Source organism: Astatotilapia calliptera, chromosome 9, assembly GCF_900246225.1.
Source record: "Astatotilapia calliptera chromosome 9, fAstCal1.2, whole genome shotgun sequence".
NCBI classification, from domain to species: Eukaryota; Metazoa; Chordata; class Actinopteri; order Cichliformes; family Cichlidae; genus Astatotilapia; species Astatotilapia calliptera.
In genome coordinates, this window is record NC_039310.1 from 3639137 (window position 1) to 3659473 (window position 20337).

The 20337-nt window shown below is 43.7% G+C and overlaps 1 protein-coding gene across 3 annotated transcripts in view; it reads left to right on the plus strand.

Annotated features, from left to right (window-relative positions):
* The window catches only part of palmdb (palmdelphin b), an 89717-nt gene that overhangs the window by 13422 nt on the left and 55958 nt on the right, over positions 1-20337 (plus strand). For 2 of the 3 annotated variants that reach the window (XM_026179202.1, XM_026179203.1), the window contains exons 2-3: positions 11876-11923; positions 19366-19446. In XM_026179202.1, coding sequence (XP_026034987.1) covers positions 11879-11923; positions 19366-19446 — 126 coding nt within the window. In that variant the 5' untranslated portion in view covers positions 11876-11878. Of the gene's footprint in view, positions 1-11875; positions 11924-12544; positions 12737-19365; positions 19447-20337 lie in introns of those variants that run through there. The other variant, XM_026179204.1, reaches the window with a different exon arrangement.

Sequence of the window (20337 nt, forward strand, 5' to 3'; positions counted from 1 at the left end):
AGGTTTCACAAAGGGGTAAAAAGTGTGAGTTTTTAATTATTTTAGTGTAAATGGCCCTCACAGGTTTCTCCAGCCTTTTAAAGTAACAGTAGATTGGGTCCAGGCTTCTAAAACCAACCCAGATTAACAAGTGCCATGACTGAGAGGGGAGCTGACATAACAGCTGGGACTGACACAATCTGACCTGTAAGGCTGCTCAGGTTTCTCTATATCAGCTCAATCAGGGAAGACACCAGGACATCAAGTCCAGCTCAGTCCCCTCACCCACATCAGCTCCAGCTGAATTCTGCATTACCCACTGGGTGAGACTGATAGGATCAGAGATTAGGACCTTTTTATCAGACTTCCTGTGTAGGGGTCGTTGGCCCTGCAGATGGACAATGTTTAGCACTTTATCATCACAGGACATATCAAATTAACTGTTGTATGACTGTCCTCATATCTACCCCACAGACATAAATAAATTCTTCCAAGTTTAAGTCTGATGTTAATCATTAGAAAACCATTTATATAGAATTTTACACACATCAGTACATATAATGGTAAAGGTATGAGACAGTTTGTTTGTTATCTGGGTTTCAAATACTTATTTTGTTTTGAAATTCATCATTAATTCATGAGGCTCCCCGTTTGTAAGTATTTTGTGTGAGCTCATCTAAACTAAGGCCTATCTATATGTTACAGTGTGTTCAAGAATGCAGTGGAAAGGTAGCAAACAAAAGCCCAACAAAGAAAAACAAAAACATCTTAGCTGCTCTCATCAGGAAACAAGCATGAAGTGATACAGAACATGGACTGCAGGTGAAGACGAAGATCATCACTTTCATCAAAAAGTGTGTAGCCCCAGATCTAATTTCATAGTGTAAAGCGACACAGTGAAGCCACATGGTACTTTCATATACTATAGCTTCATCAGTTAAAATAAAAGATGAGAGGTTATCACCAAACACACCCAGTGCATGCCCACCACTGACCAGGAACCAAAGTCTGATCTTCAACAGGTAACAAGTGCAGTCAGGCTTGGAGCAACCTTTCTACCTGCTCATATTTCTAAAGTAGAACCACTGTGGAAATCAATTTAAAGCCTTTTTGGTTTGGTTTACATCTGTGTTGTTGTGGAAAGATGATATTTCTGTCCTCATTATCATAGAGACTGTAGATTGTAGGTTTATGTAGGTTTGCCGTATTGGTCTATCTGATTCACTTTTGCTTTTATTGTTTAATTTATTTTATTTTCACTTGCTACACACAGGACAGACATGACTGGGGGAAAGAAAAGGGAGAAAGAAAGAGGGAAAGAAAAACAGCGGGGAAGAGGAATGGTGCTAAAGGGCAAAAAACAAAAACAAACAAAACAAACAGACAAAAAATACAAATATCAATCACCTGGATCACCTGTTGAGAAAGAAAAAAGAGAAAACAAGCAGAAAAAAGAACAATAGAATAAACAACATCATCGTGATGATCTATGTGAATATAACAGTAAATACTAAATATTAAACATTATTGTGCAGCACATAAGATCAACAGAACACAGTGTGCTTTGAGGTAGGAGCCAAAAAGGGTGTAGTTTGTGGGTGTGATCACCCGTGTGTACACCTGTGAGCATGGACGCGCTTGTTTTTAAAAGGTTCCTTCATGTAATGATCTGCTAGAGGGTGTGGGGGGGCCACAGCCCCGTCCTCCAGGGCATGAAGCAGGTATGGAGGAGATCAAAACTCCAGACATCCAGAGGCCCCCAGAACACAAGAGACCAAGGAAGACCAACAGAGGGGCAGCCGCGCCACTGTCCCAGTAAGAGCTGAGGAGAGTCCCAGATGAGGGCTCACTCAGCAGCCGCGGAGCAGAAGCCAGGGGGAGTTGCAGTGACGCGCCCGTGAGCTCCGCCGGCAGCCAGCTGTGCCAGAGTGACCGAGCCCCAGGCCGAGAGGCCGAGGGCACCCCACCCCCCCACAGGGGCCCGAGTGAGCCCCAGGCTCCAGGCCCCGATAAGCGGCCACCAGGAGTGAGCCGGTGTGTACCTGGACGCCCATCCAGACACAAAGAACCACCAGTGCACCGATGTCTGAGGGCGTCTGCCACCGGCAGGGGGAGTGGTGGGGGGAGATAGGCCTCCATACCTTGGAGGGCCTGAGGTGTCCCCAGAGAGGTGGCGTCTGATACCCAACCTGACATATAGACACAGACATACAGGCACACACAGACACAAACATCCATTCCCACCCTCATGCTCTCATATGCACTTACTCCACACTCAACCAACGTGGAGACAGACATAAAGAGACGTTGTACACACGATCACACTCCCCAAGCGTACTCTACAAACCGGGTCTAGGTACCCTTGCCCCTGGAGGGGGAAACTGCACCAAGACCCAGGTGGTGTTACCCTTTTTCCCTGCGGTGTTACCCTTTTCCGCAGCAGCAGGAAGGCCCCACATTCCAGACCGCAGTCAGATGGCCAACCTATCCTCCTACACCCCCCGCTCCAGCAGGTCGCAGAGAACGGGGGTGAGAGAAGACTCCAAACCTCCCTCCACCCGCTCATTGTAGTGTTGATGCATGTGTGTTCTAACGTGCATTTAAAACCCAGGAGGGCTTGGAGCTACCTGCCAGAGAGCAGCAGGTAAGCGCATGGTCCCTCCTGCTAGCCCTCAATGTCTACGTGTATTTAAAATTGAGAGGTGGGCAATGACGCCAGGGGTGAGGTGCACACCCTGATGGTACTTTGGATTCCGTGTATCGTGCCCACCCCCAAGATCCTATATGTATGTGTTATGAGAGTGTGAGTAATGTGAATGTCTAAGTTGTGAGATAAAATTGAGGCAGAGGCAGCCAGAAGGGGACAGGGGGGGGGGGGGGGGGGTAGCCTCCTCTGCACCCTGGTGACACACCTTTACCCCAAGGCCCTGCATGTGTGGGTGGTTGTGGTGGAGCGGGAAGAGGGAGGCAGCTGGAGATGGGGAGGGAAGGAAGGGAGGGGCAAGTGACCCCTCCCTGGGGCCAGCTCCTCCGCTGACCCCAGTAGGCACCCCCATACTCTGCAACCCACCAGGGAAAGGGGGCCCAGGCCCATCTGGACCGGGGACCAGTACAGCAGCACCGCCCAACCCCACAGAGCCCGGGACAGCCCACCCGACCCCACCACAGAGAAAACTGCACCCACCCCACCATCCACTCATCTTCCAGACTACATGAGACAATAGACGCCCAGGCTGAGATCTTCCTCCCCCTCCTGCAGAGAGAGTTCCTGAAGAGAGGAGACCTCCTGCAAGATGTAACAGCCTCCCCCACCAGTAGAAGAGCCCCCCAGGTGGCTTGATGCACCGGCGGCACCCTGCGCCAGGGCTGGGCCCCCATACACCCACCTGCCCACACCCCCGGAAACACACCAACCAGGATCCAGGGCCCCAGCCCGGAGACGGAGCACCCCCAGAACCCCACCCCCGCCCCAGACCCACCCAGGGGCAGCCAGGCTACCAGGTCAGTAACCCATGTCCGTCAGCACAGACCCTCCCCTAGCCCCGCTGCACGCAGCCACGAGGAAACCGTCACCTAAGAGCCAACAGAGCCCTTAACAGGCCATGACCGCTACCCCGAGTTGAGCCCCCCAAAGAAGATGCTCCTGGGGAATCACCCGACGCTCCAAGCCTGTCCCTACCCCAACCCCACTAGGTGATGGAGCTGATCAAAGGAGCCCAGAGCAATTGATCTGATGTGGTGGCAGAGGCTGTATCAAGACTAATGTAATCTAATAGATAATTTCTATATTGGTTAGAATTAAGCTTATTTTTATTTTTCCAGTTCATGAGGACTGGGCAGCATGGTGGCACGGTGGTTATCACTGTTGCCGCACAGCAAGAAAGTCCTGAGTTCAATTCCAACATCAGGCCGGGGTCTTTCTGTGTGGAGTTTGCATGTTCTCCCCGTGTTTGCGTGGGTTCCCTCCGGGTACTCGGGCTTCCTCCCACCGTCCAAAGACAGCTTGTGGGGATAGGCTGATTGGATAATCCAAATTGTCACTAGGTGTGAATGTGCGAGTGAATGTGAGTGCGAATGGTTGTCTGTCCCTGTGTGTTGGCCCTGTGACAGACTGGCGACCTGTCCAGGGTGTACCCCGCCTCTCGCCCTATGACAGCTGGGATAGGCTCCAGCGCCCCCAGCGCCCCTGAAAAGGATAAGTGGAAGCGAATGGATGGATGGACAGTTCATGAGGACTGTTTTCTTGGCTATGCATAGGGCAGTGAAAACCATATGGGCGATATTCTTTTCTGAAGGGACATTATCTAAGCTGCCCAACAAACACACTAAGGGGGAAGTTGGAATGTTACATTTCAGACACTTCGATAAGTCTTCACATATCTCGCGCCAAAACTTCTGAACTGGTGGACAGAACCAAAGAGCGTGGATATAATTGTCCGGTGAATTGGTTTGGCAGTGTGAGCAGTTGTTGGTAGATGTAAAGCCCATCTTGAACATCCGATGACCTGTATAGTGCACTCTATGTAATATTTTGTATTGAATTAATTGAAGACTGGGATTTCTAATTAGATGAAAGGTCTTTAAGCAAATCTGAGACCAGAAGTTTAGGTCTAAGTTAACTGATAAATCTGCTTCCCATTTTGCAATAGGAAGTGATATTGATTCATCTGTTTTAGAAAGCATTCTGTATATTTTGGATATTAATTTGGGGGTTTTAAGAGTAAGAAATTGAACCACACTTGGTGGTGTTTGTAGTTCAACTTGACCCGGTTTAAATTTCTTTTTTACTATGGATTTAATTTGTTGATATTCTAAAAATCTTTTCTTGTTGATCCCATATTGTGTAACTAGTCTGTCAAATGAAATAAATTCTGTTCCTTCTAGTATATGTTCTAAATATTTGATTCCTTTATCACTCCAATCTGAAAAGTTTATCATATTATTGTTTTGTAATATGTCAGGGTTGTTCCAGATAGGTGTACGTTTGCATGGGATTAATGAAGACGCCGTCAATTTTAGAAACTCCCACCATGCTGTCAGAGAAGAGCTGATGTTGATGCTTTTAAAGCATTCATGTCGTTGGATGTTTGAGCTGATAAATGGTAGGTCTGAGATCTCTAGATTATTGCAAAGTGCTTGTTCTACGTCTAGCCAAGGTTCATCTAAGAGGGTATGTTTTAGCCATCCTGAGATAAACTGAAGCCTGTTGGCTAAGAAGTAGTGCTGAAAGTTAGGCAGTTCTAGTCCTCCTTTATCCTTGGTCTTTTGTAGTGTTTTTAAGCTTATACGTGGGGGTTTATTTTTCCAAAGGAATTTAGACATACATGAATCTAGAGATCTGAACCAATCTTGTGGCGGTTTAGTTGGGATCATTGAGAATAAATAATTTATTTTTGGTAAGACCATCATTTTTATAGTGGCAACCCTTCCCATGAGTGATATGGGTAGACATTTCCATCTAGCCAGATCATCTTCTACCTTCTTTAAAAGTGGGATATGGTTTAATTTAGTTAGATCTGCAAGCTTGGGAGAAACATTAATACCTAAATATTTTATATTTCCCGATTGCAGTGGTGTAGAAGAGGAATTATGGAGGGAGCAATTAATCGGTAGGACTGTAGATTCTGACCAGTTAATTGAGTAATCTGATATTCTTGCAAAAGAGTTTATCAATTCAATCACCCCAGAGATATTGGTTTGTGAATTTTGGAGAAAGAGTAACACATCATCCGCATAAAGGCTGATTTTATGTTCCACGTTCTTGCATTTTATGCCATTAATTACTGAATTCTGTCTGATTGCTGCTGCTAGTGGTTCAATAAAAATTGCAAACAGTGAAGGGGAGAGTGGGTGTTGGGTGAGTGCTGAGTTTTTGTATATGTGTGCATGAGGGTGGGAATGCATGTTTGTTTCTCTGTTTTCCTGTTTGTCTGTGTCTATATGTCAGGTCGGGTCTTAGACTCCACCTCTCTGGGAAACTCCCAGGCCCTCCAAGACCTGTCTCCCCTCACCACACTCCCTGCCGGTGACTGAAGCCCTCAGGGGTCGGTGCACTGGTGGTTCTTGGTGTCCGGGGCTGGGCACTCAGGTATGTACCGGCTCACTCCCGGTGGCTACCTGGCGGGGCCTGGTGCCTGTTGCTCGGTCAGGCCTCTTCCGGGGTGCGGGGGGCCCTCGGGCCTCTGGGCCTGCGGCTCGGTTCACTCTGGCACAGCTGGCTGCCGGCAGAGCCCGCGGGCACGCCGGTGCAGCCCCCTCTAGCTTCTGCTCGGTGGCTACTGGGTGACGCCTCGTCTGGGGATCCTCAGCCCTTCCCATGAGGGTGGCACGGATGCCCCTCTGGTGGTCCTCCTTGGGCTCTCGCACTCTGAGGCCTCTGGATGTCTGGGGCCTGGCTCTCCTCCATGCCAGCTTCATGCCCTGGGGGGCGGGGCTATGGCTCTCTACATCCTCTTGCAGACCATTACATGTGGAAACCATTTGAATACAAGCGCGCTGATCCACACAGGTGTGCACACGGATGTTCACTGCTCGTAGACTTAAATTACACCTTTCTTGGCTGCTACTTCAAAGCACATTGTGCGCTGTCTGTCCTGCGTGCTGCACAACAACATTCAATATTTAGTATTTAATGCTGTTTACACTTAGCTAGATTAATGCGATGGTGTTGTGTTTAGTATGTTGCTTTGGGGTTTTTTTTGCTTGTTTTCTCTTCTTCTTCTCTCAACAGGTGATCCAGGAGATTTTTTTTCTCCCCCCCTTTCTCACTGTCCCTCTCCCCTTCTGTTTTTCTTTTCCTTCCTCTTTCTCTCTCCCTTTCCTGTCCCTCACTCATGTCTGTCCCGTCTGTAACATCTGAAAATAAAATATAATAAATAATAAAAACAAAGGTAGATCAAATGGACCAATACGGCAATGCCACGATGATCCATTTGGCAAAGTAAATCCATTGGGTCTCCTTGTTGGTCCTCAGACAACAATTCTGACGGCTAAAGAACCAAATGGGACAGGCAAAAAAAATAAATAAATAAATAAGAGAAGTCAAAGGCAGAGAAGAGAGGAGAGGAAAAGGACAACGGTTAGGAGGAGGTTGCAAGCTGTAAGCAGTTTTTGACAGCTGGAAGAGAGGTGTAATGACTTTAATTAAATCCCATCTTGCCTTTAAAAAAAAAAAGAAAAAAAAAAAAAGAAGGGGAGAGTGGGCATCCCTGCCTGGTGCCCCTCAAGAGACAGAAGCTGGAGGATGTCTGGTCATTTGTTCTAACACAAGCTGTTGGGGAATTATATAATATTTTTAACCAGTTTATGAAAGAGGATCCAAAACCAAATTTGTGTAAAGTTGCAAATAGAAATTTCCAGTTTACTCTGTCAAATGCTTTTTCTGCGTCTAAAGAGAATATTGTAGTTTCTAGGTTTTTACTGTATGAGTAGTCTATCAAATTAAGTAATCTGCGTGTATTTGTTGATGAGTGCCTACCTTTTATGAAACCAGTTTGGTCAGGATGAATTAAGAGGGGGGTTATTTTCTCCAGTCTCTTTGAGAGAGCTTTGCAGATTATTTTAAGGTCTACATTTATAAGGGATATTGGACGATAGCTTGAGGGATATACAGGGTCTTTGCCTGGTTTTAGCAGGACATTAATGTTTGCAGAATTCATATTTGGTGGTAGTCTGCCATTTTCCTTGATTTCCTGCAACATTCTGTGGAATCTTGAACAACACCTTTTATTGTTTTTTCTTTTTCTTTTTTTAGCTGGTTTGCTAGAAATTGACCGGATTTATTACCATGTTCATAATTTTGTAAGCGTAGTCTTTGTACTAAGAATTTAGTTTTTTTAAAAATCAATTCTCTCATTTAATTCTAGTTTTGTTTTGCGTATTTTGTTCAATGTTTCCTGATCTTGGTGGGACGCGTAGGCTTCTTCTAGTGATTTGATGGTTTTTTCTAATTCCTGAATATTTTTGTTTTCTTTTTTCTTTTTATGTGATGAGAAAGAAATTATTTTACCTCTCATCACAGCTTTCCCTGCTTCCCATAGAACAGAAGCTGATGTTTCGGGAGTGTCATTATAGTCTAAATATAGAGATATTTATATTATAATAATTATTTTCTTGTACTCACACTGGGTAACATTGTCTGTGAGACATTTCACCGACTCCCTTAGCGTGGCATTTTCAGCAGCGAGCATTTCCACCTGCTGCTGGCTGAACTCGAGGGATTCTCGCAAGGATTTAAATTCTCGGTGTAGAATCTCCACCAAGGACAGCCTTGCGTCGAAACTGGACAATCGTTTGTTGATTGACTCCAGTATGTCGACAATATCTTTGCCGGCTGGTGATGTTGTGCCGGGGGAATCTGCTGGGCGACATCTTTTCAATGACAGCGTCTCAGATTTGGCCGGGGAAGCTGCACTCTGGGCCTTCTTCATCATGAGATCCTGGAAGCACCGATCAATGTAATCTTGGAGAGCCTCTAAACTCTCCCCATTGTTCTCCAGGGTGTTGGAGAAGATTTAGACAAATGTTGTTAGTTATAAGACAATTGATAAGTGTATTTGGTAAAATTGAAGCTTAAAGGAATTTGTTCAATTCTAAGCTACCATTCGTCACTTCCGTCACTTACCTCTCCAACAGATTTCCTAACATGACAAAATAAAATTTACTTTTTCTTCCGACTAATTACATACTGCTGAGTTGAGCTAGCATGGCTAATTAGCCTTGTAGCTTTGTTGTGTGTGTGGTGTAAGCATGGAGAGCTCTACTTTTCCAGCTAACCTTTAGATTGTGTTACATTTGCTGCTGTTTCGGGTTGTGCGGTCAGTGCAGAATATTTCTACATGAATAAAATGAATAGAAGTTTTAAATGTGAATTGTAGTATTGTTTTCTTTTGTCCCATGTCAGTGGATTGCAAAGCATAGTGTAATGCTGTCAGTGCAAATAAGAATAACAATATGCAGTCATGTTTAATATGAAACGTTTACATGTATTTAACTACAAGCTCAGATGTACCTAGTGAAATGCAGTGTTGGGGAGTAACGGAATACATATACCGCTGTTATGTATTTAAAATACAAAATATGAGTAACTGTATTCTGTTACAGCCTCCCTGGGAAAGTCTATGCCAGGGTGCTGGAAAGGAGAGTTCGTCCGCTAGTCGAACCTCGGATACAGGAGGAACAATGCGGTTTTCGTCCTGGTCGCGGAACGCTGGACCAGCTCTTTATCCTCTCGAGGATACTTGAGGGTGCATGGGAGTTTGCCCAACCAGTCTACATGTGTTTTGTGGACTTGGAGAAGGCATTCGACCGTGTCCCTCGGGGTGTCCTGTGGGAGGTGCTGCGGGAGTATGGGGTGTCTGGCCCATTGCTACGAGCCATTCGATCCCTATACAACCGTTGCAAGAGCTTGGTTCGCATTGCCGGCAATAAGTCGGACTCGTTCCCGGTGGGTGATGGGCTCCGCCAGGGCTGCCCTTTGTCTCCGGTTCTGTTCATAACTTTTATGGACAGAATTTCTAGGCGCAGCCAAGTGGCGGAGGGCTTTCGCTTTGGTGGCCTCAGAATCTCATCTCTGATTTTTGCAGATGATGTGGTTCTGTTGGCTTCATCGGGTGAGGGCCTCCAGCTCGCACTGGAACGGTTCACAGCCGAGTGTGAAGCAGCGGGAATGAGGACCAGCACCTCCAAATCTGAGGCCATGGTTCTCAGCCGGAAAAGGGTGGAGTGCCCACTCTGGGTCGGGGATGAGTTCCTGCCCCAAGTGGAGGAGTTCAAGTATCTCGGGGTCCTGTTCGCGAGTGATGGGAGAAGGGAGCCGGAGATCGACAGACAGATTGGGGCTGCAGCTGCAGTAATGCGGTCCGTCGTGGTGAAGAGGGAGCTGAGTGTAAAAGCGAAGCTCTCAATTTACCAGTCGATCTACGTCCCTACCCTCACCTATGGCCACGAGCTGTGGGTAGTGACTGAAAGAACGAGATCGCGGATACAAGCGGCAGAAATGAGCTTCCTCCGAAGGGTGGCTGGCCTCTCCCTTAGAGATAGGGTGAGAATTTCGGCCATCCGGGAGGGGCTCAGAGTAGAGCCGCTGCTCCTCCACATCGAAAGGAGCCAGCTGAGGTGGTTCGGGCATCTGACAAGGATGCCTCCAGGGCACCTCCTGGGTGAGGTGTTCCAGGCATGTCCCACCGGGAGGAGGCGACCCGGCCTCGGATAAAGCGGATGAAGATGGATGGATGGATGGATGGATGTATTCCGTTACAGTTACTGTTTAAAAAGGTGGTATTCAAAATACAGTTACTTTGTTGAAATAAATGGATTACATGGCGGTCTTTTCCTATTTCACATGTTAGGCTGTCCCCTCTCTGTTTTTGGTAATTTGGTAATTCCACACCGGTGGAAACCCAAACAAAACACGCATTAACCTCCTGAGACCCGAACTCTTTCATGGAATGCATTTTTAATTTCTCTTTGGACTGACTGGGACCTGATGAATGCAAAAACAAAGAATGATCTTTTTACCTGATTTTGCTCTACAAGGGCCTGGATATACACATATGAGGACATTTGTTTTGTGGCAGTATAATGTCCTTGTAAGAGATATCAGGCACTTATTGAGCAAAATTTAGTATTGTGGTTTGGACAACCCAAAATATGATGTCCACATATGTGGACGCCAGGTCTTAGGATGTTAAGAGGCTCTAATGCCTGTGTCTCAATCTCGCGGCCCATGTCACCTCTACTTGTGGCCTGCATAATGACATGAAGAAATATCTTTAAAAATTATTAAAAAAATTATTTAATATGAAGGCAACAGGCAGAGTGTTACAGGCATAGCTTTAAAGAATGTAGCCTGATGGGTAGTGTAATCCGTGTTGCAGGGAAAATGGACACGAACCCGACATATTAGCCAGAGGTCCCTTTACTGCGGTTTGGGGCCGCGGACCTGTTTTATATACGCGCGGAATAGTTTTCTACACGAGATCGCTGCAAAAAGTGCAGCCTTACCTAATGTCCACCTACTGTTACTCATTTATATTATGATTTAAACATCTAGTTGGTGTTGGTGTGGAGAGTAACCTTCAGTAATAGTAATAAATCACACAGCAGTAGTACATTCATGTAGTTGTAAAAAGCATGATAATATATTAAGTAATCCAAAGTATTCAGAATACGTTACTCTGATTGAGTAACGTAACGGAATACAGTACAAATTATATTTTGGGGCATGTAATCTGTAATCTGTAGTGGAATACATTTTAAAAGTAACCTTCCCAACACTGGTGAAATGATGTATGATGTGCTATTATTCACTTCATGTTTTAAAGCTAAACCCACGATAGCAAAATATATTCTTGATGTTTATGATGATGATTGATGATCAAATAAAAGCTAAAAAGAAATCATTATCAATATAAAGAGGTAGAATACTCTGTTTGACAATGCTGTGTGATGGATGAATGATTTAGATCTACTAATACAAGTCAGTAAAATGTATTTTTAAAGCACAGGTTTTGCTGACCAAAGTGCCATACGGATTATGTATTCTTGTAATTATTTACACAAATGAGCATCAAAGAGTAAAATCTGGGAACATAGAACACAGAATTATGAGCCCTTCAACAATAAGCAGTTACATATCAGAAGAACATCCCAAAGGGAACTTCCTGTCTCTGACATAGCTCATCTGCTGTTTGTATAAGAATTAAAAAGTCTATGGGTGTGATTGATTTTCTGTGTCTCTGTTGTATGACGGAGAGAGAGAATGTTCCATAAAGATGTTGTAGAGTGGGTAATCACAGTGATTCGTGATGGCTTCTAACTTCTTTAATTTGCTGTGTTCCTGTGTGGCTCCACAGTTGCAGCTGATTAACTGTCACATGCTTTGTCTCTCACGTAGGACATGGAGGAGGCCGACCTGCTGAAGGAGAGGCTCCAGGCCATCATGGTAAACAGCAGTCCTACAGTCTCTGTAGTTTAAGTAAAAAGCCAGTTTCCAAATAATCTGTGTTACATACTGACTTGAAGTAAACTTCATTTTTAAAAATTTGGTGGTGATGGGTTCTAATCCATTTGTGTAGATGGCAAAGATAGCACTAAAGTTGACCATCATATCTAGAGGGGCAGAGCTGGAAGTCTGTCATCGGAATGATCTGATTTGTGTCCACATGAGTTAGTTAGTGACGTCAGGTGAGTGCGTCTTTATGATTTAGTAAAACAAACAAGGAAGTAATTCCACTGGTAGCTTTAGGCTAGAAACAGTGTGAACAGTAGGTCCATCTTCATAACATAAGTTCACATTTTAATACAACAGACGCTTATGGAACTGTAATAAAATGGGCAGCTTATAATCACACTTAGCTTTAGAGTCTGAGTAACTGTTTTGTCTTGTTTTTGTCCTGCTGAAAGTTCATATTAGCTTCTGAAATGTGAAAATTATATTTTACAATGAATGACTGTAGTGGAATTTGTCTTTAGTTTTTACCAAACACAAATGAACAACTTGAGAAATAGGCGATGTAGGATTTTGAAATTCATGCCGTAGGTGCATCTACTAAAAGATTCAGATGAGTTTGAATCCTGGTTACCTTCATGTCTATGTCCAAGGTCAAGGTTCCAGGGTTTCTGAACATCTTGTGAATGCGATGATTAAAGAAGGAAGTCGCCTGGCACTTCACATTCATTCCATAGGTGCATGTTTTAAAAATGTCAGTTGAATCCTGGTGACCCCGACGTCAAGTAGAGGCTCCAGGCCATCATGGTAAAGAGCTCATAGTCACACTCTTTGATGCCATCATATATATATGTCAGCAAAATACCTGTGTATCAGTAGATGTTTCTCATTGTGTAAATCTCTGCATTCTTGTAATTCAGAGCTGTGATACTTTACTTTAGCAGGATGTCAGGATGCAGAACTAAGAGTTGTTACCAAAGCACAGCCTGAAAATAAAACATGTGGGTGTGTATTTACAAGATGGCGTAGAGAGAAAATCCAGCCAGAAAAGAGTTGTAGCTGTGCAAGTCAACTCGCCTGTCAATGTGCAGAGAGGCTGCATCGCTTTCATCTGAGGCAGAAAGATATTAACATAAAGCACTAACTGATGATGACATAAGGTTCAGTGAATACTTACCAGCACTCACTAAAACTAGAGCACAGACTTAATGTACGAAACAGCAGCCCATATTGTTTCTTGGTTAATTCTATTAAATATGGCATCAGTAGCACAAGCACAGGTGAGAGGCTGCCTCTGTTGGCACACCTGTCAGTCAAAGCGATGGTGTCCCTGGTAACTTGTAGCTCTTCCAACATTCAGGTGAGTTATAAAAACAGTTGTAATGAAGGAGAAGATGGAGTCCAGGCCAAAACTTTTGTAGTGCTAGGCTGTGAACATGTTAATTTATTGGCTGAAGTGAAACAATCGAGGGGACTTTTGGAGCCAGCTTTAATTGGCAGCTAGTATAACTGGAGTAGTTCTGGCACTTCTGTGTTGGCTTTATTGTTCATCCACAGGGGCTTCCACTTTTTACAATATCTAACTTGGAGTTTTACTATATTTGTTATTATGTTATCAGTTTCAGCTTAACATGTTTCATGGAACTTTAATGAACTTTAACCTCCTAGGACCTGGCGTCCACATATGTGAACATCACATTTTGGGTTATTTAAACCAAAATACTAAATTTTGCTCTACAAGGGCCTGATATCCACTTACAAGGACATTATGCTGCTACTATTCTATCAAAATGTTAAACGAATATCCTGATGTGTGGCTCTTATTTTTCTTAAAAACAAAAATAAGGTAAAAAAAAAAAAAATCTGGTAATTCTTTGTTTTTACATTCATTGGGCCCCAATATGCCCAAATATCAAAGAGAAATTAAAAATGCATGCAGTGGAAGAGTTCGGGTCTTAGGAGGTTAATGTGACTATAGCTAGTCATGTTGGGGCCACAGTTTCAAATAGCATGGTCCTTCTTCTGTAACAGACAAAAACCCACAGGTTCACTGTGTAGATCGCATAGTCCCTCTGATGGATACCAAATCAGTCAATCAAACATCTGAAGTACTCTCTTTTTAATCAATGAATCTTTGGGAGCCTTTTACAGCTCAATATTTAAAGTTGGGCCATAAGTTGGAAACAAGAAGGGAATGCTGTGGAAACCATTTCAGGATTATTTAAAGCCAAGTAATTATCTTATATTAACACTGTTAATTAACAATTACCAATTAATTAAATTAGCAATAAACAATTAACTGAGTAATGTTACACTGAAATTTAAGCCCAGAAACCGAGCACAATAATGTAACCTATGCCCATGAGGTGAAGTCAATTAGTAATAGTGTCGTTGATTTCACTGATAGTGGGTTACAAATTGTTAACAATGTTTATATTATCTGTGCATTAGGATTTTTATATTCTGACTTAGGTACCAAAGTCATAATAATAAGGTAATATTGATTAATAATAAACAGATTATTTTTTCCATTATTTTAATTCCAACAGGATTAATGCTGGAATTATAATAACAAGAAAGAGTACAGATAGAAATGAAAAATGTATCGCCAACTGCTGCACCTTTAAAGCATCAACATACAAAAATGAGAAAATACACAGATACATAAATCAACAGTCTTCTAGTAGTGTGAGTATGAATGTGACAGAAAGAGAGAGACAGAGAGTGAGTGTCTCGGTGTGTGTGTCTTTAAAACAAATGCACTTGATAATGAGGGTGGAAAGGTGCAATAATGTCCTCCCAGGTCCTGGAGGCAGATGGAGTCTGAATTAGGACAACAATCACAGCCATCCTCAGCTCCCAAGAGTACTGATGACCTGAGGCCACACGTCTTGGTGACATCCGCGTGTCCATCCAAGCAGGAGGAGGGAGGCCACAGATGCAGTGCCCACGGTCAAAGGGTGAGTGTCTCAGAAGACCAGAGACAACAGGCAGTCAACCCTTCCAGAAACTGCCACCCTGGTACAAATCAAGAACAGGTGCCAAAGAACCACCTGGCATCTGGCTGCCCCTTCCTCAACATTGAGAAGATCAAAGCCACCCCTAGCCACCAAGGGAATGGGCCAACAAGCACACCTGAACATCAAGCCACGCACCCCGGAACCAACAATCACCCACATCCCAGGGAGGGGCAGAGGCATCCAGGGGGGAAGCGGTGATAATGTATGAACGGGAGGTAAAGGACTATCCTTGCAAGGAGAGAGCCAGTAAACGACTGACTCAGTAGGCACCCCATTCCCAACATCCCACCACAGAGCAGGAACAAGTTGGCCTATGGCCTGCAAGGACAATGCCCCAGAGCACCACCGAGTCCAGGGCAGCAGCCACCACCCCCACCAGAAAAAGTAGACTGGAGTGTTTAGAGGAGTCCCAAGACTTGGGGTTTAGACCACCCCTGCACAAGGAGGGAGCCAGAGACCAGGTGACCCGGGGCACCTGGGCCCCAGGTCCCACATCTACCCTTGCCCAGAAGACTGGGGGGCAGCACCTGCCACCACAAGCACTCGTATACCAAGACCCACCCAACAGCAACCACTGCTGTCCAGCTCCCACGAGGCTGGCAGACACGGGGAGTCCCAGAGAGCATCCTTATCCACCTGAAGGGCATACAGGGAAACGAGACTAGAGCCGACCACCCCCACTAAGTAATGGAGTTCATCAGTGAGGACCAGAGAGAGACAAATTCATCCAATGTTGTTTTTTAAAGAGACAGACATTCGGTGAGTCCCGGCATCCTCAAGGCTTGTGCCTCCCAGCTTTGTGGAGTCTTTCATAAACTGTTCATGCTGAGTCTGAGTCTGCAGAGGGTCCCAGTGCTGTGAAGACGCCATGCCTCGTCCCTGTACGAAGACACCACATCCCAGTTCCCCCCAGGATTACAGGCCTGTGCCACTGACTTTCCACGTCATGAAGACCCTGGAATGGTCTTCATGACCATCTGCCAACTATAATCAGGTGACATTAGGCTCCCCTTCAGTTTCTTTACCAGCCCTGCCTTTGAGCAGAGCAGGCCATCATCTACCTGCTCAATCGAGTCTTCACCCATCTGGACCAGCCGGCAAGCACTGTGAGGGTCATGTTTTTTTACTTTTCCAGTGCATTCAATACCATCAGGCCGACCCTCCTGGGTGATAAGTTGACAGCGATGCAGGTGGATGCTTCTTTGGTGTCCTGGATTGTTGATTAGCTAACAGGAAAACCACAATATGTGTGTCTTCAACATTGTGTGTCTGACAGGGTGATCAGCAACACAGGGGCACCACAAGGGACTGTCCTCTTCACTTTCCTCTTCACCCTCTGATGTTATAAAGAGAAAACATTGACTGTAGGACAATGCTCAGGATTTTCTAGGAGTCTGTTGTGGTCAGTGCCATCCTCTATGCTGTTTCAGGCTGGGGCAGCAGGTTGAGGGTCACAGATGCCAACAGACTCAATAAACTGACCGACAAGGCCAGTAATGTTGTGGGGATGGAGCTGGACTCCCTTAAGGCGGTGTCTGAGAGGTGGATGTTGTCCAAGATAAGGACAATGCTGAACCATACCTCCCTCCCACCCACTCCATGACGTGCTGACCAGTCACAGGAGCACGCTCAGTGAGAGGCTGAGATTACCCAAAAGCATCATTAAGCGACTCAGGAAATCATTCCCTCTGTATCTGTATTATCTCTCTATTATCTCTTTGTACAACTCCTCCATCTAATGCACAGAACACACTGCAACAGTTACACCCTTTGCCCATCTTCCATAGTGAAAATAGCAAATAAAGTTTTACACTTTAGAGTAAAATGTCAATCAAATATATTTAATCTCTGTAATATTCTGAATATTTAAAATTGGGTTCATTGTATATATTATTGTATTATTGATTTAGTTCAGTCTGTTCTTACTATAACCACATAATTTCCTTATGGATTAATAAAATATTCTGATATGGATTCTGATTTTTTTTGAGTGTGTAAGGTCCATTTGGAAAAACTTTGTCCTGTGTAGTACGTTCTGTAGAGAACTTTGTATTGTTTAAGTTGTAAGTCGGGCTTTTAGTCATTTTGAGGGTGCTCAAGCATATTTGTGTCCAGATGTTTTTATCTGGACTGGTGGAAAGATCTTGCTGCCACTTAGCCTTTGGGAGGGAAATTGATTAGTCAATTTTAAACAATAGATTATAAATTATTGATGACAATTTGGGGGTATAGTTCTTTTAAAAAACATGCTTCTGTTAGGATGCCTGGGTCGTTGACCCAGGGTTTTGAGTTTATTATATTATTTATCATTTCTAGTCTTTGGTTTCTTTGAGTTCTGTCTTATGGTTTATGTCTCTGTGTTCTCTAGTTGCTCTGTCTCCTCTGTCAGCTGTATCCCCTCGTCAAGTTCGCGTCTCTGTGTTATGTTTCCTGTTTTACTTTGAAAGTCTGTCTCATGTAAGTGCATCTGGTTTTGCTTCCTTTGTCTCGTTAGGCCTGATTTGCCCCAGCTGTGTTTCCCTCCTGTTGCCCCGATTGCTCCCTCTGTGTATTTAAGCCCTGTGTTTCTCTGTGTCCGTGTTGTGATCTACCCTTATTTCGCTGTGTGTTCTGGCTGCATAAGTTTACCTTGGAGTCTCAGTTTTCTTACTTTTTGGAGTTCAGCATTAACGCTGTATTTAAGTTCACCTTTTGTCTCCGACTGTCTGCACTTTGGGTGCTTTTCCTGCCTGCGCACAGCCTTCACATGACAGCTTCCCAAGTGGGATTCAGTTGACAGGGATTCAGATTTTCCTGTATGATGGTTTCAGTTGCAGATATATTAAAGAAATTCACCTTTGCTGATTTTATATTTTGATCAAATTTCTTCAAATGAAATAAAGTTTGGGTCTTGTATGATTTTTTTTAAAATTTCTTTTTTTGTCTTATTCTCATGCCACGATGAGAATGTTAGTATTTTTCTAGTAGTTAGTATTCAGTGATTTTTCTTTATAGTTTTATTTTAAAAACTTTTTAGTTTACATGGGATAAGTGCAGACTTTTTAAGAATTGTAAAGAATTCCCACCAGGCTCTTAGAAAAGTGTTTATGTTGAGGCTTTTAAAGCTATGATGATATGTTGTGATGCTTAATAAAACCATGTAAGAAGAGTCACTCTGTTCCGTACAGCTCTGGACATCCTGAGGGAGTGGTCTTCACTTTGGTACCCTCAGAATTTCATCTTGGCTTTTTGCAGTTGATGTGGTTCTGTTAGTTTCATCAGGTGGTGACCTTGTGCCCCAGCGTGAAGTGGCAGGAATGAGAATCAGCACCTCCAAGTCTTTTAATATGGTTCTCAGTTGGAAAAAGGGTAGAGTGTCCAAAGCATGCTTGTGAGTTCTGACCAGCAGTTTCAGTATCTCAGAGTCTAGTTCATTAGTGAGAAGAGAGTGGCCCGTGAGATTTACAGATGGGTTGGGCGGTGTCCGTGGAGACGATGAACCCTCACCAGCAACAGTCTCAAGGCACTTCACACTGTAGCATGGTTAACTTAAAATACAAGTTACTTTGAGGCAACTGTTGTTGTGATTTGGCACTGTAAAAATAAAAATGAATAATTTAAAGTGAGTTGAAAATATATTTTAATCATAAGCTCTGAGTAGTTACAATGAAGTCATGATACAAGTAGCAGGAATGGGTTTCACTGGTCCTTCCAGAGGGACTTGGAGAGTCCTCGCTCTTCCACGTCGAGAGGAGGCAGCTGAAGTTATTCAGGCACCTGAGCTCCTAGACGCCTCCTGGGTGATGTGTTTCAGGAATGATCTAGTGGGAGGAGGCACTGGGGCAGACCCAGTACTTGGTGGAGAGATTATGTCTCTCAGCTGACTTGATAATGACTCTGTGTCCTCCCGGATGAGTTAGAAACGGTATGAAGAGAATTCTGGGCTTCTCTGCTTAGAATGCTGTCTGGACTGAGATAGAGTCATAAATACTAGCAGACATCAACAGGGAGATCCCCTTTTACTCCGGCTTAATTCCACACTGATCCTGGATCTAGGAGCTAATATTAGTGAGCAGTGAGGCTTAGTTAAAAATAAAGGAACTAAGCAGCGTGTTTGCCTGATATCCAGGATAACAACTGCACAATTTATTCTGTCCAATGTATCTGATCAAATTTCTAGATGTCTTTGCTACATAGTGTACTAATTAGCAAAGAGTGTTGTTGAAATTATAGCAAACAGACAGACACGTACACACACACTCAAGCAACAGGTAGGTCACGTCATGAAGCCTGTGCTGCTTTTTGTCTATTTATAGCTGTTGCTGTCCGTCTGTCAGCTCAAGGTTGAAGTGTCAGCACGAGGAGACAACAGGTGGAATAGTTTCCATGCTGTAATTGTGCATATGACACAAATGTATGTTTGACCTGCCCTCACAGGACAAAAGAAGAATCCAGGAAGAAATTGCCAAGAAGAGGAGACAGATAGAAGAAGAGAAGTTAAAACTCCAGTACATAAAGGTATGTCTCTAATTTACAGCCAAAAAGCAAAAATTTCCAGGAGAAAATGTGTCAGTGTGTATCAGTGTACAGGGAATGTGAGGAACTCTCGCTTGAAGGTTTAATGATTTCATTTACTGTTATATTTCTCCACATTTTCCTTGATGCAGTCTCAGAGCTTTATTTCACAGATATATACTCACTGCAGTAGCATTGTTCATATTATAGCTACAGCTATTCCTCTTCAACACAACTGAGGGTATTTCATACATTATTGTAAAAGTCAAATCTTCTTTTTTCATTCCATCGTTCCAAGTTATATATTTCCATCGTTCCAAGTTATATTTTTTTCATGTTAAGATAAATTGGGCACACATCTGAAGTTTTCTTAAGAAGCAGTTACGCACAAGTTAACCCCAGTTACAGTTAACCACAAGGGGGCTGTCTAAAACTGTGTCACGCCACTGAGCTGTTTCCTGCATCTTTGGCAAACTGGTCACTGCTGGTGTTGTAGTGGTGTGTAATGATATCACCTTCTTATATCAGTGACTACCAAAAAATATCTAAATTCCCTATGGAAGCATGCTGGAAAAATGAATAAATCTAACAATAAACAACATATTTAAGAGTTTTTGTTGCATTTTAATACAATGTCCATTAAATATTATAAAACAAGGTATCACCAAACTGGATGTTAGAAAATGTTTTGGTTATTTTACAAAAAAGCAAAGTAAATACAATCAAACTTTATTTTTAGTAAATGATACTACAGAGTTGTCTTTGGAGGCCTTTCTAGTTATCATCCCCACATATTCATACTCTGACGGATACATCAGAGGTGGGGTTCGCATCCTGCCCAAGGATATTTGGAATACAGACTGGGAACCACTAACCTTCTGATTACCAGATGAC